General features: G+C 33.8%; 1 protein-coding gene and 1 non-coding gene across 4 annotated transcripts; both read right to left on the reverse strand.

The window, feature by feature from the left end:
* Positions 1–8,546: 8,546 nt before the first annotated feature.
* Positions 8,547–12,901, reverse strand: LOC130589351 (disease resistance protein RPM1-like). 3 transcript variants are annotated; one of them, XM_057396145.1, is made up of 2 exons: positions 12,541–12,901; positions 8,547–11,678 (listed from the first exon to the last, which is right to left on the reverse strand). In XM_057396145.1, exons 1-2 carry the CDS (start codon positions 12,810–12,812, stop codon positions 8,765–8,767), a joined length of 3,186 nt encoding a protein of 1,061 aa, XP_057252128.1. In that variant the 5' UTR covers positions 12,813–12,901; the 3' UTR covers positions 8,547–8,764. The 3 variants fall into 3 exon arrangements, with proteins under 3 accessions (XP_057252128.1, XP_010683685.2, XP_010683684.2); XM_010685383.4 differs by having other exon boundaries at positions 8,547–11,673; positions 12,541–12,754; XM_010685382.4 differs by having other exon boundaries at positions 8,547–11,727; positions 12,541–12,754.
* Positions 12,902–13,778: 877 nt separating this feature from the next.
* On the reverse strand, positions 13,779–18,011 carry LOC104898324 (protein ORANGE-LIKE, chloroplastic). The gene is made up of 6 exons (XR_008970111.1): positions 17,763–18,011; positions 17,156–17,273; positions 16,515–16,634; positions 15,527–15,613; positions 14,648–14,722; positions 13,779–13,888 (listed from the first exon to the last, which is right to left on the reverse strand). It is a non-coding gene; the product is annotated as a protein ORANGE-LIKE, chloroplastic (transcript).
* Between the last annotated feature and the right edge of the window lie 430 nt (positions 18,012–18,441).

Consider the following 18,441-nt stretch of genomic DNA (forward strand, 5'->3'; position numbering starts at 1 on the left):
GGTAGGGCAGGGATGAGACGGAAATTTTATGCAAGTGCGGGTGTGGAGGGACCATCTTCTACACCCTCCCCGCCAAATTACCATCTCTATTTGTTTGTGTATACAAATCTCCAACGGGCAGTCGCGATTCTTTCGACACTATTTTGTACCAAAAGACACAAACTTAACAAGGTGATGTATATCAATATTCGCATCCCTTCTTACACATAGTAAGAGACACAAAATTAAAAGAAGAGCATAATCATATATAATATTAAAGCAAGAAAAAATTAGCCTATGTGGCAGCCTCATAGAAATTCTGCTCTCACAATTCACCCCACATTCATAGAGCAATGAAATAGATGCCACGTGTCACATTCCATTAAAATGATTATGTTGGATTCCTTTATTATTAGTTTCCCAAATTTTGAAAATCAGTCATTGAATGCTTTAGGAAACCTCCAATTTCCTTAAGTTGAAGATATATCCGTGATTTTGGGCTGTAAAAGTAAGATTCCTCACTAGAAGGAAATCTCCACTTAAGCAAATCTTCCAAGGTTTTTCCTTTCCTGTCAAATATTCCATTCAGCTACTCTTTTTGAAGTTGAAAAATATTTGCAGGATGATTTTAGATTTGATACTGAAATTGTTTCAGAAAATTTAGTTACACACAATTGAATGACCGTATTATAAATCTGTGCAAGAATATATACACAATTCAAAGCCACGTGTCAATCCTATTAAAATGATTTCATTGATTTTTTTTAAAATTCTTTAAGGAAATTTAGTTACACACAATTAAATGATTGTATTATAAATCCGTGCAAGTATATACATATGCATGCAAAGATGTTTTACTCTTTTTCTCTCTTTTTTTTTTCTTTGAGATACATGCCTGGGCTGAAGGATGTTCAACAATTTTCTTGATCATTTTATGAGAAGTTTTTTTTATCCAATAGTTACCGGTTTTGTATCCACTAATTAGGAAATTGATTGTTTTATGATTGCTATAATTTAGGCAAAGAAAGGACTAATACCGACCAACTCTATAACCATAGGTATTCACAAACATTATGTTAAACCCATTAAATATTACATACCCACAATTTCAAAACATCTCACCAAATTGAGAATCCTCAAATAGAGAAAATTATGATAAAAAAAAGGTGAATAATCAAAGGTCGAAGAAAAATCGAACCAAAAGCAAAATAAATGAGTCGGCCATGGACATGAGCAATCAGTAAGTTGAGAGCGAGTGAGTCAGCTCATTTTTGCTGTAATTCATCCAAAAATGAGTATCAATTCGATCAATTGAAGTAAGAAAAAAAAGAGAGAGAGAAAAACTCCTACAAAACAACAATTCATACAACCTGCACAACAAAACGGCAGTAGCAACTGGGAACCAACCAACAGAGAGGAAAGAGAAAACTCCAACCCCAAAACCGCCATTAGATGAGAGAGAAACGAAAAACCCTAACAATTAAAATTTCGCCAATGAGAATAATTTGAAGTGACTAACAATTTTCTCACTTCTCTAGAAATGAGATAGAGACAGGAAGAAGAGATGGAAGTATTCAAGTATTCTCTTTAATGGGGAGATCGAAGGATTTGGAGGAGAGCGAGAGAAAAAAGAAAAAATGGTTTATGCAAGGGGTTTGAGTTTGAGTGTGGTGTTTTTTTTCTTTCTTCATTCCTTCCTCTGTTTACTCTTTTACCTTTTTCGCGGTGTTCCTATATGACATAATCATCCTATTATATATCATACTTTATGAAAGAATTATAAAACAACTCATGGGTGATGGGTTGAATGAAAAAATTGCAAATGTGAAGCAAGTAGTATATGATATCCTGATAATATGTTAGCCAGCTAATTAATTTTCTTTTTTCTTATTCACTATTGGTAATGAATATAATGAGATGCTAGCCCCTGCAGGAGGAAATGCAAATGCAATAATAATAGTCACACCATGACTATGATCAGAGGTTACATATAACAAAAACAATAATAGCTCAATCTTTAGTCACAAAGTGGTCTAAGGTGGGCTAATATGAATCATCATAACAAATCATACCACGACCAATACATACTAATTTATTTTTTTAAAAAAAAAACTGAGATAGGGCATGTTCTCTTTACCATAAAACAACTGAACTGAATTAAACTGAACTGAATTAAATTATAACTAATAGTAATGATAACAATTTACGAATTGAACTGAACTGAAAATAAGGTGGGGAGAACATTCCCTTAAAGTGAGAGAAGTAAGACAAGAGACAATATATGAAACAAGAAATTAAATTAGGTAAAAAAGTGAAAACCAACATATAAGGGTCGGTTCACTTCAACTTATTTTGACAAAACTATGACGATATAAGTTCGAAAAAATTTAGATGATTAGGTGATCCAACGGGTTGCCAACCCTCTAATTATTGAAATTTCCTTGGCCAAGAGTACATTCAGACATTAATTTTATGATTGTTCTCTCTCCAATTTATTTTATATATATATATATATATTACTATTATTATTTTATTGTATCTAAGAGGGTTAACCTTAGGATCACTCAAAATTTTTCCACGCTCGTACATTCAAATGAAACAAAAAATATAAATACATCCACTTATGAACTTATGCTTGATATTAATATCATTTTTAAAGAAAATGTACACTTTGAATTTGGCCCATTTTATATTAAAATTCTAAAATAAAGGATTAGCAGAGAGAGGGCAACATGGCCCATGTGCTTAAATTATAAATATAGCTTTCTTTAATGAGTTCGAGACACTAATTGAGAAGGTGAATCAACAAAATGAGTTAATTATATATCAAGCTTATATATCAAAAGAGGGATTTATAAGTATTCAATTTAGTTGGTCTATAAGACAGTAAAACTGTTGTTGAAAGATTAGAAGTTATCGAATTAGAAAAGTTGTTAATTTGCCTATGCACTTTGTTTTGACAGCTTCTTTTTTCTTTGATGTAAAAGATAATATTGAAATGGAAATCATATGGAGAACTTATATAACACACAGACATTATACAAGTATTGTGTATTTATATTTGTTTACTATACAAAATTATCATTTTCTAAATTATTCTTAATATTAAAATTGTGGTGGCTTAATATATTCTAAAATTGTTTTTAGGAAGAAACTAATGAGTAAGGATTATTTCAAGTAGCAACGGGGAATGAGGTATTTAGGCAAAAAAGTAAAGTGGGAAACCCTGTATGATACTCATTACGTCAGATGGAACGGGCAATAAGGTATGATATAATATATCATCGAAATGATGGTAATTTCAGGTAGCAACAGGGAATAAGGTATTTATACCCCATATGGTACTTATTCCGTCAGTTGGAACAAAATTTTCTTATGATGTTTCAAAAAATACACACAATTTGGAATAAGGTATGATACAATATATCATCGAAATTGTGGTATTTCAGTTAGCAACGGGGAATAAGGTATTTATACCCCATATGGTACTTATTCCGTCAGTTGGAACAAAATTTCTTATGATGTTTCAAAAAGACAGTTTTTTCGACTATGTGTTAAAAGTCAAGGACAATCCCTATCACATGGTAGCTTTGTATCTCCCGAGACCAGTTCTTAGTCATGGCTAATTTTATATAGCCATTTCTCATGCACGAGTAAAAATTGCCTAATAGTACTAATTTATGAGAAAGAACATGGGAAGTCTAACACTTTAAGCCCATTTCGAGTAAAAAATGAAGACTGTAATGTGGAGAGGGTTTCTAAGACAATTGACCCCTAAGTGGTTACTAGGATAAGACCAAGTTCGTGCAAATTTTCTCCCTTTTTGAAGCAGTTGAGATCATTAATTTACCTTTGTCATCTCAACATAAGGTGTTGTTGGCTTTGCTTATGACTATGTTATACAACCTCCGTTCTTTTTCTACTGCAACTATTGAGTTTTCACGTTTGCTAATACACTATTTTAACTATTAATATCTTTAATTACTTTTTAGTAAAATTATACAAAATTGATATTCTGAAGTATATATATCGAGACGAATCTAACAAGACCCCACATGACAATATTTTTCCTGACATAAAAATCATAATATATAGTGAAAGGTTATCATGGTGAATGGATAGTGTAAAAATCTCATTTTGCAATATTATAGAAATAGAACGGAGGAAGTAACTTCTTAATAAATTTCGTTTTGCACTAAAAAGAAGTCTTCCAAAACATATCAGTATCATGTATATGTTAAAAAACTTTATAATTAATATAAAGGTGTATATCTCTTAAACACAGAGTTTTTTTTATCAAGTTAACGTAAGAATCGTTTACACGTTTTCATTGTAGCTGATATATAAACATTGTTATTATACTAAATAGTTCTCGTGCATTGTGCACGGGCCTAAAACCTAGTGACATAATATCATTTGAAATCCCATCCAATCCACATCTTAAGTTATAATCTAATTAAAAACTTGTTTGATAACAAGCGTGTTGAATATTATATTTATTTTAGAAAATGGTTTGAAATTATGTTTAGCTAATATGAATATTGGATTTTGTTACGTTATATTCTTGTGTTTATTCAATTTTTATGTTGTGTTGTCCTTCCAAAATTCTATATAGTATCCCTAAATATTTTTTTTATTGCAATAATCCTCATGTATAGACGTTATTAGTTTCATCTAGCTTTTATAGTCTAGTAGAACTGATATAACTTTATAGTTTATATATAGTTTGATTCTTGCAAGAAACTTCTTTTTGTTAGAAGGCAAAAGCTAACGGACGTTCCAAGGACGCTAGATAAGAAATATATTGTTCTACTTAATTACTCATATTTATATAAAATAATATAATAATGTATATTTCCAATGTAATGCATTCAAATGCTTTGCATTGGAATTATATATTAATCTATTATTTTGTATAAATATGATTAATTAAATACAATAATATATTTCTTATCTAACTCCCCTGGAGGTCCGTTAACGAGATGCTTGTTAGAATTGCTCCACTAACTGACAAAAAAAGCATATAAAAAGGAGACTAATGTTACATATACATTAGAGAAGATAAGTTTGAGGATATTATTTGAAATTCTAAAAAGCGTAGCATACAACTTAGAAATCGAAGAAATATAAGTGTATAATATAAAAAAACCCTTCGAACAATTTGATGGATTGATTTGTCCATATCAAAAACGAGTTAGTACTTTCTTCATTTATATATAATAGACTATATTTAATTTATGATCATTTTAAAATTACTGTGTGAAAATTCCATAACAATAGTATTCCTTTTTCCTTAAGATTTTTTTTTTTGTTGTAATATGTTTCCCTCCCGTACAATATGTGTTCTATTTAGGGGTGCGTAAAAAATCGATATGAAATCTGATCTGTTTATCAGTCGATTCGATCCGAAATGTTGGAACTCCGATCCAATTTTTAAGTTTCGAATAATTTGGATCGGATATCTGGAAAAATCGAGTATTCGAATCGAATAGGAATAAGGTTTTTTAGATTTAGGATAATTCGAAATTTACTTTTTTTTTATTCAACCGAAATGAGTTTTAGTTAAATAAATTATGGGATCAGATTCGGATTTTCAGATTAGTTAAAATAAGAGAAAGATTAATTAACTGTCAACTTACTTTAGAATTTTTTATTTAAAAGATTTCAGATTGGATATCAAATCGATTTGATCCGAATAATCTGCTTTTTCCCATTCGAATTTTCAGATCGAATAGGATCCGGTATCCGGAATAGCACACTCCTAGTTCTATTACCTTCATGATCACTCGGTTGGATAAAAAAAAATCACTTCGCAATAGCTTAAAGAAGATATTTCCTCCGTTTCCAAATAGGTACACATGATTAGAGTTATATATAGTATGTTTAGGTTCTAATATGTTTAGGAAACTAGAATATAATAGGCATAGGTCACTTACCATAACTTTATAATAGGTATCGGTCACTATAGTATTAGTTACCTAAATTAACTCATACTCTAGTTTCCTAAACATAATATTTAGAACCTACCGTAACTCTAACATAATTAACTATATTGTTTAACACTTTATTATCCAATAAAACCCAATATAACTCACAAAAAGTCTTCTATTTTTGTTTTATCTTTGAAAAACTTCAAAAATTTATATATATCTTGAGTTTCCGAGTCCTACTATAGTAGTATATTGTAATACGCACTTTTTTTTTTTTTTTAAGAATCTTGTAATACGCACATTTTTTCCTTATTCTACCATTACTAGGGAAACTTGGATTATCAAACTATAAATAAAGATCATAACTACAAATTCAACAACAAAATCATCTAGCAACAGCAACAAAAAATTCTCCTCCTTTGTTTTTACAATCGGTCCAACCTACTACCTAGTAAATTCAAAAGAAAATTATCATGGAGCTACCAACTGATATGATAACAGAAATACTATGCAGATCACCAGCAAGCACCCTCTACAAAAACTTCAAGCGTTCATCTGTATTATTATGTAATAAGGAGTTACATAACATTATTTCAGACCCTAAGTTTCCTATACTATTCCAAGCTTATGATAATACTAAGCCATGCAGCTTCATCGCTTACGATAAAAATAAAACTTTTTTGATTGAGTATGATCCTAACAGTAATGACTTCATGTCCACACAACTTAATATGGATTTTGTAGAGAATATTGGAAGAAATTTCGAACCGTCGCCGCCATTGATCTTAGCTTCTTGTAATGGTTGGCTCCTTGTAAGAATGTTATATGATAAAAGTGATTGTTATGGTGATTCTTACATTACTGCTGAGACCGTGAGCTTGGTGAATCCGATTACTCATCGTTATGTGACTATTGTTCCCTTCAGATCATGGCGTATCTTACAATCTTGCAGGTTAGGCGATGTTCGATGTCTTTTACGTTATTACACCATCTTTATTACTTTGTTTTCTTGTCCAGCGTGAGAAAAAAAAATGAAAAACGACGAAAAATCGAAAACTGGATACAAATTATAGTTTTTCCGCATTGCGTTATAATCAGTTTTAGGTGTCTAGCTCGGTGGTTGGCTGGTCTGCAAATATTCAGGTTCTTCTCCCGTTGAACGCGGGTTCAATTCCTTAGAAGGCTTTTGTGTACCTTTTGCTTTCTTTATTTTTTTTTTTTTCAAATGTCAACATCATCTTCATTAAATTCTTGATTGATCTTTTCATTTATTTTTATTTTTTCTTTCCATACAAGTTTGCGTTTTTGTTCTTTTTATTTTATTTTGGAGCTCTACTTTATAATATTGTTTTGCTTCCTTTTAGTTTTAGGTTCTATGGAGCATTTTGTTTATTTCTTTTTTAGGAACTTTTTTTTCCAAGTAATCCCAACTTTTAACCATTTTCTTACAATAATCTCAACTTATCTTAAGTGAAGAAAACTCAGCCTCATTAAAGGTATACGGTTGAAGGAGAGGTGGTAGCTCAGTTGAGTACCATCATGAATTCTAGAACACGGTTCAAATCCTCATCCCAATAATATATTGGGGCATTTATTTCTAAACTAGGTATTGTTCTTCGGATCAATTATCATTCCTAATTTAAAAATATAAAAAAATATTGTCTTTCTCTTTTTATTCTGCATTCTTTACCTCGATGATATTTAGAGCTGATTTAATTACTATAAATTTTTCGATTTTTTTTTTTAAACTATAACTTGAATGCACTTGTGAATGTGAATGCAGATATACTTTTGGTTATATGCAAAAAAAAGGCAAATATAAAGTGGTTAGATTTTCAAATACACACTATGACATCCTTACTCTAGATGATACATCCCACTTGCATTGGAGGAGAACACCTTCTTCTGACAATCTTCTCTATGAAGAGTACAAAAAAGAAATCTTGGACCATTCCCAAGATTTGGTGGTGGTAAAAGGTTCTATATTTTGCCTGATAGAGCAACATACTACAATTCTGAAGTTCGATTTCGACACAGAAGAGTTCAGTTTAATTTCTACACCCTACAACACTTATGATTCCGGCTACTGTGGAGGTTCATTGGGTGTACTGGGTGAGTCCCTTTACATGGGAACTACTACATGGTCCGACGGATTCGTGATAAGGGTGATGAATGAAGAAAATTGTTGGACGAAGCTTACAACAATACAAGACTTTAATCTATCAGAGTCGTTTGAGGTGATTCGGGTCTTTAACAATGGTGACATATTAATGTTGTCACACAAAGATAAGAAGCTCTATATGTATACTTTTGAAGGAAAAAAGAATGAGGAAATTACCCTCAAGATACAAGGGTTAGATGAGAATAGTATACAATTTATCGGAGTTATAAAAGTTGTACCTAGTTTCTTGTCTCTAAAACATACCCCACTCTAAACAATAGTAACTGTAGTTAGATTTTTTTTCCTAATGTATGCATCATTAATATAATTTAGTATTTATATAATTATCTCTTTGAGTTTGGTTTGATTATTGCCAGAGTTTGATGAGTTTATCTTTTGTTTCTACTCAAATTAAGTGTTGATATAATATTTGATTTGCATGTAATCAGAGATATTTTGATGGAACATACTCAAAACACTCCTCAATTTTTCCAGATATTTCATTGATATTCTAAGTTCGGCTAATTCACACAAACTTAGAAGGTGGAACCATTAAAGGCCCCTTAATTAGAAAACAACTTGTAAAATACATATTTTTTGTTACATGTAAAACCTCATTCCTAACGAACGAGTAAAACCATGCAACCGGTCTAAGAAAGATTGAAAGAAAAAAAACAGTTATAATAAAAGACTCTCACTTGCAGAGGAAATCCAGTTCATTGAGCGTACAGGTCTTGTAACGTTCCCCATGTATCTGGAAATGGAAAAGCAGTGTTTGAACGTGTTGAACCACCCAAAAGTCTTGTCCTTGATGTGGAAGTAGTCTGAGTGCGAATTCCTTGGACACATCATAAAAGCGAAGAGAAGCAAGGTCTGTTAGATATTGGATTCCTGTGGGAACACTGTTTAACTTTGGGATAGGACCAATTTTAAGGAGTTGCACTGAAGGCAATGCCCCCTTCTCTATTGTCAGATTTGTCAACGTGTTCATGTCGTAGAGCTTTAAAATCTTCAGCTTTTGAAATCCGTGAGCTTCAAAAACCAGTTGTTGGCCGAGAAATGTGTCCTGGAATACAAGTTCAGATAAGATAGGCAGGTGCTGGAGGATGTGAAGTGGGTCAATCATGAGACCGGACCACATTATACTTAGTGTAACAAGATTGTTGAGCTTGGGAATCCAGTCAGGTATCTTCTGTAGCCGACCTTTTAAGTAGAGGCGTTGAAGGAATTGAGGGGATGACATAAACTGTAGATCCAACGTCTCGTTTTCACCTTCTGAACAAACTTCAAGAGACTGAAGGTGGGTCATCGAAGCTATGGACTCACATAGGATTTTCCCATTTTGTGTTGGCAGCTTGGTGATCCCCAACTTCCTCAATTGCTTCAGCTTTCTCAACTCTTTAAGTACAGTTATCCCATGATTAGCCTCTACAAGGTAGAGCTTTTGAAGATTTTGTAGTCGACCAAACCCCTTTTTCAACTTCAATCCTCTCTGTGCGCTTATACTGAAATCAGTCTCATAATCGTAGCAATAACCAATAAGATACAACAGATTATGCAATCGTTTCACTTCAGCAGGTAGCGCGTGAACACAGGAGCACTTTAGATCCAAAGTCTGTAGGTTATGTAGCCTACCGATGGAGTTTGGAAGTTGTTTTGTGTTTGTGTTTCTTAGACTTAGGTACCTAAGGTGATACAAATCTCCAACTTGTTCAGGAAGAAAAGATATGGGTGCATCTAACAGATCAAGCACTTTCAGAAGCTTGAACATTTTCATGTATGAACGGAGTACAGAATCTGGCAGTTTGTCAACATCAAAAATCAGGAGGGAACGAGTCCCACACTTACCATTACCATTACCATTACCGTTACCAGTGTTCTTGAGGAAATTGTCATTGGTGCATGATCCATGGATTGATAGCCGCCGTGCCAAATGATCAAAGCAACTTGAGCTGTTTTCATCTGTCCATACATGACCATATCTCAATTCCTCAGACTTTGAGAGGATAATTTCACGCATCAAATCATGCACTCTAATTGTTCTTATTTTTTCATCAACATCTAGTCTTGACACTTGAACCAAGCTTCTGTTTATAAGCTCCACCAGGTATTCCTTTGCAACCTGCTCCACAGACTTCCCTCTTACTCCTTTCACAAAACCCTCTGCTATCCATAGTCGTATCAGTCTTGCATGTCTTATTGAGTAATCCTCAGGCAACATCCCAAAGTACAAGAGACACAGTTTCAGATAGTATGGCAGCTCGTAGTAGCTCAGAGACAAAATCCGGGTCATACTTGAGAGGTGAAGATTTGTTAGCAGTTCAGAACCAAGATTTTTTTCAAGCTCCTGCCATTCAATCACCTCTTTTCTTTTAGTTGACAGTAAACCTGCAATTGCAACTATTGCCAGTGGCAAGCCTTCACATCTCCTCACAATATTGTTGGCCAACTCCTTCAACTCTGACGGAACTTGTATTACATCATTAGAGCTAGAACCAGCATAATAAAATACCTTTTTGCAAAACAGCTCCAAGGCTTTCTCCTCCGGTAACCGATTTAGCTTGTATATTCGATCATAAGACGAAGTTTTACATGAATGAGCAACTTCTTTATAGCGTGTCGTGATTAATACCCTGCTGCCTTGACTATTATCATCAGGCAGAGCATGCCTTATGAATTCCCAGAATTCTACCGACCACACATCATCAAAAACAACCATATATTTCTTTTGTTTCAGATATTCTCTAAGTTCGAACATGAGTAGAGTTTCATCCATATTTTCAATCTGTGGAGGAGGAGACTCTTTCCTTTTCTTGTAGAAGTGCTTAAGAGTTTTCTTTAGAAGTTCCTCTACCTTGTAACTTTGTGAAACTGTTACCCAGGCTTGATTGCTAAAGTGGTTGATGACAATCTGACTGTCATATACTTTTCTGGCAAGAGTTGTCTTCCCAAGTCCACCCATACCCACAATAGAAAACACAGCACGTTTTGTTTCTCCATTCACTAACCAGTCAACCAAATGTTCTCTGTCGCCTTCGATTCCTACAACTTCAGCCTCCTCAATGAATAATGAACTCGCACGACGGTCGTGTCTTGACTCGATAGTACTACTCCTAACCAGAACTGATGAAGAGGAGCTTCTGCTGAACCCATAGCTCTTGCCATCTTCTTTGATACCATTGATTCTCTGTTTAACCTGAATAATCTGTTGTCTCATCTCATGCCGAGGTTTTAGTCTCACAATCCAGCACATTAACCGTGCAACAGACCCCAATAGTTTCGGATGACACTGCTCGCAGTCTGCTGCTTCTGTGGCTATCTGAAGCACATAACTATCTGTCACATCTTCAATCTGATAAGCTACCTCGCGCAGTTTTTTCACCCATGTTTTAGCACTGTAGCTGATCTCATCTTCATCTTTTTCTGCCTTTTCATCTGCATCCTTGATGAAGGATTGAATGCTTTGCAGCTCATCTATAACTTCACTTATATCTCCATGGATTCCTCTTAGGAAGGTTCCTTCATGCACAAGCCAGGGGATCAAATTTTGAATCACAACGTTTACCACAGCCTCTGCCATTTCTGATTTTGATCCCCCACCGTCTATTCTATTGATGAAATACAACCCTTAGACCAAGTTTGCAGACCAGATTATAGCTTCATATTAAAAAAAAAAAAAAAAACATATTGTATGTTTTTAGTGCACTTGCATTTGTGTACTTAATTGAATAAATCCATGTATATCTCAAAGGAAAATTTTGTTAAGAATGGTTTGTACAGACACTTGCTGTTCTTTCTTTCTTTTTATCTTTTTTTGGGATTAGAAGAACTGCTTTCTTGGAAGTTTGTAAGTCAATGTTTATTCAGATGTAATTGATTTGTCTAACTAATAAAAAAACAACAAAGGTTATCTAATGCTCCTATGTTTTCTTCACCAATTGATATAAAGTAGCTGACGCAGGCTACAGAGAAAACAAAATAGAAACATAAATTATGGCCATAGGCAATTTAGAACATATATTAATTTAAATAGTTGACTTGCAGCTCTGATGTTCTGGGTCGAGATGGTTAAGCTATTTGAGAAATATTTCTTGATGAAATTTTTGTAAAGGGAAACGTAGGAGCCATTTGAAAATGGATAAGTTGTGAACAACTACCAAATATATACTACCTCTGTTTTTATTTAGTTGCAACGTTTTGACTTTCACGCTTGCCAATGTACAATTTCAAATCGTTTTATCTCTAATTGTATGTAAGTAAAAATTATAAAAATTTGATATTATGAAAGCTTACATCGAAACGAATCAAACAAGACCCCACATGACTATATTTTGTTTAACATATAAATCAATAAATGTGGTCAAATAAGAGAACATGAATAGTGCAATTTGTCAAACGTTGCAACTAAAAAAGAACGGAGGTAGTATTACTTTGTGAAACCAATGAGCTAATAATTGTTATAACAACTACCTTTTAAGAATATGGGAAACTATCATCATCATGCAGGAGGAATCTGTTCTATTCAGATAGTCATTCCTTTTTCCTTGGGAAGGTAATGAACCAAGTCTGCCGGCCTGGCCGAAGGCCCTATCACAAGAAGCCCCCTCGGACAGTCGAAGCCCAATCCAGAACGTCTTCACCATGTACAGAGGAGCTTTCTGCTTCAAATATCTACATGGAAAAGGGTAAAATAAACAAAAATTTGTTCGCAGCTTTGCATACATCTGCCATGGCTCCCACATGGGTTGATAGCGACCCGCAGGGCCGCACTGAACTCAGAACTTGGGGTTGCTCAGTAATTGTAACTTAAGTACTACCCTTTTAATGTTATGAACATTTTGTAATTAAGATTTTACTGATAATTAAAGATGCTCATTAGTATTGATTGCAAATTTTATCATCAATAAGACATCAAATTTTGATATATGTGAAAATAGAATAGTTAAAAATATTTCAAGCCTAGCTCGAGTAGTCGCGAGCAGGCTAGGCTCATCACCCCTAGCTCCCCAAAGCAGCTACACCACATATATAATATAGATCAAATGCAAAGAATCAACGGAATCCATAGGCTTCTACATGATTCGATCTTTTTTGTAGTGATGACCTCTCATCATTTCACCAAAAATTTCAAAGCAGTTGCTCGCGCTTGCTCCTACTATAGATATCCATACTGTCAAAGGAAGTAAGTTAAAACACAATTTCAGCACTTAATGTTGATTTATTTACGATGTCCATTTCAATTGGAGCCAAACATTAATTTCCCTTAAACTTTTGGATAATAATATGCTAAATTCAATTAGTCCATTAGCTTGCATTTCTTATTAATATGAAGTAGCCAGTTGAGGGTAAATTGGAGAGAGTCACTCTGCCATCTTTGCCAATTAGGGTGAAAGAATCTATAGAGATTAGAGGCACCATAGTAATTTTGTTATGATGTTCTTAATAGGTAAAATTTCCACAAGACTGCTTCAGATACACATCTTCAGACAATTTCGAGGAAAATAGAGGGATAAAAAAGAAGCAACAGCATACGCTAATTACACACAAGTACGGCTCTGAAGGAAACTGGTTACAATGCAAATTGGTAAAATAAATACATTTTAAATGAGTAAGAAAATTTAACTCAAGCTCCCAGATGTAATATAAATAACCCAATAACAAGATTCTGAAGAACTGCATACCTTTCCTGCTTCTCAACAACTAGAACACCTTTGTGTAGTTGCCACTCGCAAGGGACGATCAAAATCACTAGATATCGCAATTGATTCTGTCCTTAAGCACACACCACTAGCAGAACATCAAGAACAAGCCAAATATCCTGATAAGAAATCCAGTAATGAGAAATTAGACTGTGACACATGGATGACACCAGATGACCAAAAAGAATCTTGATCCTGAAAATGACGTGCAATAATGGTTACCAACAAGATTGACATGTAGTCTGAAAGCAAGGTACACAGACACACAAAAGTGAGCCATAGCAAATATAAGCCTTTAGTAAGTCATCATTCAAGAATTTAATCTAGCATATAGGAGCTTAGAAGATGATAACAACATTAGTGAACAACTTGTCATGATATCTGAATTTAAATTAAAAAATAGGAAGTACAGAACCAGAGAAAAAGATCAAAGAGAAAAAAGAATCTATTCGATGAAATAAGAGGCACCATAGGGTCAATAGCTGCAATCATGTTAAGAGCTACACTTTCCAAGTTAGGCAACTACTTACTGAGAATCAGGGGAAAGTAGCAGAACATGCTACATAAGTCACCGTCTAAAGCAAGTATGAAGAAACAAAATAATTGTGTACCAGATCCATGGCAATACCCATCTTTTCTTCTCTCGTTGTTCCACATTGTTAACTTCAGTTAGCATCAAATATGGATCAACTTGACCGAATTTAGAGATCGAAACAAAGGTCAAATGTCACTGACAATTTAATAACTAGGGAGTTACTAATATAATCTTAATTCTGAAGAAAATTAACTCTCTTGACAAGATGAATGGAATCATCTAAAAATTGTTTGAAGTGATCTTGTAGCTTAAAGTAACAAAAAAAAATTGTTTCTAATAATACCTCAGTTGAAGAGGCAAATGCAAGGTGCGATAGGAATCCTCATAAGACATGCCCCCTAAACCTTTTCAATCCAAGCTGCAAAACAAAATGCAGGTTATCCTTCTAGCAAGTTATTATTGACACAACTGACGAGAAAAAGAATTTATAATTTCTTATCCAAACAGAAACAGTATCTTAATCTCTGAGGAAAATATTGATGAAGTGAAAAGTTGTAGCTTCACAAAGATAAGTATGCTCTGTGTTCCCAACCTACATGGACGGGTACTCTCTTCTCATTATGGGGACAAAAGAATGTAGCTGCAAATTCACAAGTATCTTAACACCAATTCTGAGTGTATTCATAGAATCATGAATAAAGTATCTTAAAACCAAGCATTCTAGTTAGACACACAAGAAAGACTCTAAAGTGTTTATTTTGTCTATTCTTAATGATTTTACTATTTATTCGATCTTAATTTGAATTCTCGAGCGCTCAATTATTGTGCTATATTGGGCCTCCAAGTGTAAAAGGTGAGCAACATTGTTTGTGATGAAATAGTCAGGTCAGGAGATTTAGGACAGATTGGATGACGTGTTCGTTTTTTTTTAAAAAGATGGTGCAAACTGCTATATGCGTGAGTACTGAGTAATATGGAAGTTATTTAATTGTTTTGAATATTATTTTATTTCCTCCATTTTGGGTAGAAGTACTAATGTGACTGCGAGTGCGATCCTCATAAGCATCCATCTGGATACCAGAAAATGGTCACTAGGGTTATGAATGTTGAATATATAGCACTGTTAAATTAGTTAGGAACATAACATATCTCCCAAAATCATACAACCTTTTAAAGGAGCAAAAGTGAAAAGATTCACAATGAAAGAATGGTGTACACTTACAGTTGGAGCAATAAGGCCTCCAAAGACGATGATCCTAGCTATAAATGAAAAGCTCGCCAAGTATAGTTGCTTCAATGTCTTAGGAGTCTGCACTAAATAAGAACACGTAAGAAACTCAAACCTCCAACTTCAAGAAGCTTAGGAGGACTAATAAAGTTTAAAAGTTACACTTAATAAAAAGAGAGCAAAAGGGAATGTGATACATGGAAGAAACATCTACGTGTCATATCTCAATACATCATCTTCCCCTGATAATCTGATACAGATTTTGAACAGAAGTCCAAAACAGTGAGGTAAAGAGCTGTAATGCGTAGTTCGTTGATAAAGGACCATCTATCTTTACGCCTTCACATCATTCTAAGCAGGTGGTCCGTGGTTGTCCCATATTGAAAAAAAAAACCCAGAATCCCCTTCCTATCATTTCAAACTGAAGGAAATTTGTAAGACATGGGTTTTTCATAAAATATTGTGTTCTCTGCTATTTTGCTTTTCAAAAACCATAACTTCAGTATATGTTTGATGGTTTCGCAGTATCTTCATTATGCTTTCATGGGATAAAGTACATGCCAAACAAACCGACAAAGAATGATTTTCTTCTTCAACCCTTTTCTTTATTTTCCCCGTAAATTCATTCAATTTGTAGTCATAAAAGAATCTGGAGAAGTTTGGTTAGTCTCTATCAAAATGCAAGGAGGGAAGATTAATTATCAGTATTGCTTCATAGATAGATCATCAATATATATTGTACATTACACATGTCTATGTTCCTTCCATAACATAAACTCCATATTTTTTTAAAATTCAATCAGATTTCCTTAACAAAATCAATCATATTTCAGAAAAATCCAAACCTCAGTGAAGAATCCCTCAAAAACTTATCCTGCCTTTTCTTTTCTAGACAATTCAGTTACCAGAGCACAACAGTATTGTTCATTTTGTTATGTTGTTCAACAAACTGGCAAGTTTCGATGTTTCCCCAAAGACTTACCACATGGGGAAGGAAGGGAATAGATGAAGGAATCTCAGGCATTTCGTTTGCCTCATCTGAAGTCCCCTCATGAGAACCTTTCATCCTCTTGAGGCGTTGTTGTATCCGTAGTCTCCTCACCTATTATAATTAATCAGCACAGAAAAATTGGAAAACTATAAGATGGTCATACTTCTATACTATCCTGTATCCACCTCTAAGGCTCCGTTTGGTAGGGCGTAAAATATTTTCAGTGTAAAATGATTTTCATGGAAAACAATTTACAGTGGAAAACACAATTCCAAAATTAGTTTTCCGTTGTTTGGTTCGATGTAAGAAATATGATGAAATGAAAGAAAAATGAAAGGGAAAGTAAGGAGGTAGTGAGAGGAGTGTAGAAGAGAGATAAGGGAAATAGTTTTCCCTTCATTTTGAAAAGAAAATGGTTTTCCATCATTGGGAGAGTAATTTTACCCCAAGGGAAAATGGTTTTACACTCTTTTGCCAACCAAACAATGTAAAACTGAAAATAGAGGAAAACAGTTTTCCGGGAAAACGTTTTACGCCCTACCAAACGGAGCCTAAAGTCAGCAAAGGAGTAAAATGCAATGTGTAACAAATCTATCAACAATGGATTCACAAATACTGTCACAAAACTTCACCTCCTCCATAAGAAGAAATATCTTATTTCGCCTACTCCTTATATTATCTTGGATTTGCTGTGTCTGCATTTGAGTGAAGTTCTGAACCGTTTCAGGTCCCTCTATAATGCAAAAATTTCTGCACAATATGATTTCCACTATATAATTACATCCAAATATAGCTCCATATCAAATATAGCTCCATATCACATATCACATTACTTACATCCAAATATTTGTGGTGTAAATTCACATCAAATTCCAATGCCAATTACAACAAAAAAATCAAAACTAAACAGCCCAAATTGTGAAATAATAGCTTCAAACAACCACAATTTCAGAGCCTACAACAAACCCATATAACTACTACTACAAACTTCAAATTGGAGATTCAATAACCACTTAAAATTTCCACTTCTGAACAAAATTCAACATACACATTTCCCAAATTCTAAAAAAAAACCCCATCTTTTGCCCAGAATTCTCCAATACAAGAGTTTTACAAGCTCTAAAATTCTTCTCTTTTATGGGTTCTTCTAAGTTATTGCTCTATGTTGCTACAACAGAAATAATTTGACAAAATTCACACCAAAAGAGTCCAAAAATGAAAGGGGATAAAGAGTATTACCCAGAAGAATTGTCGGAGACAGGTAAAGAGTCAAATGAATCTTTTGAAGAAGAAGAGCAGCAACTCGTAGGAGCTTGGAATTGGGAAAATAATGGCGTTTTAATTTACCCTTTAAAGGAATTGTAATGAAGGAAGAAGGTTGAACAAAGAGACAACACTCCATTTCAAGGATGATCAAAACACACACAGCCTTTTACTGGAGAACTGTCTGATCCTCTACAAGAGAAGAGTGAAGCTGAAATTGATCTGTCCAAAGTGATGTATTGTAACATTTGTACCGTCGCGTTTTTAAATAAATGCTCCATCGTATATTTACCGATGCATAATATATATAATTATTCATTATTCAAAAGTTATAAAAACTGATATTTTGTAAATATATGCATCGACATAAATTTAACATTACAACCAACATTAAATGACATAGCGAACCTTAAACATACTGTTATAACGGATGTGAGGAAGAACAAATAATGAATGCAAAAACAATAAAATCAGACACCAGAATTACGTGGTTCACCAAATTGGCTACGTCCACGGCAGAGAGAGAGAAAATATTTTATTATGAGAAGAAACCAGATTACAGAGAGAACAGAGTGTTTTTCGTAGTGTAAAAGATAGGTTAAAATAACCTATTTATACAAAACCGCTCAAAACGCGTTTTCCGCGTTATTTCCCG

This window comes from Beta vulgaris, chromosome 7 (assembly GCF_026745355.1).
Source record: "Beta vulgaris subsp. vulgaris cultivar EL10 chromosome 7, EL10.2, whole genome shotgun sequence".
Lineage (NCBI taxonomy): Eukaryota > Viridiplantae > Streptophyta > Magnoliopsida > Caryophyllales > Amaranthaceae > Beta > Beta vulgaris.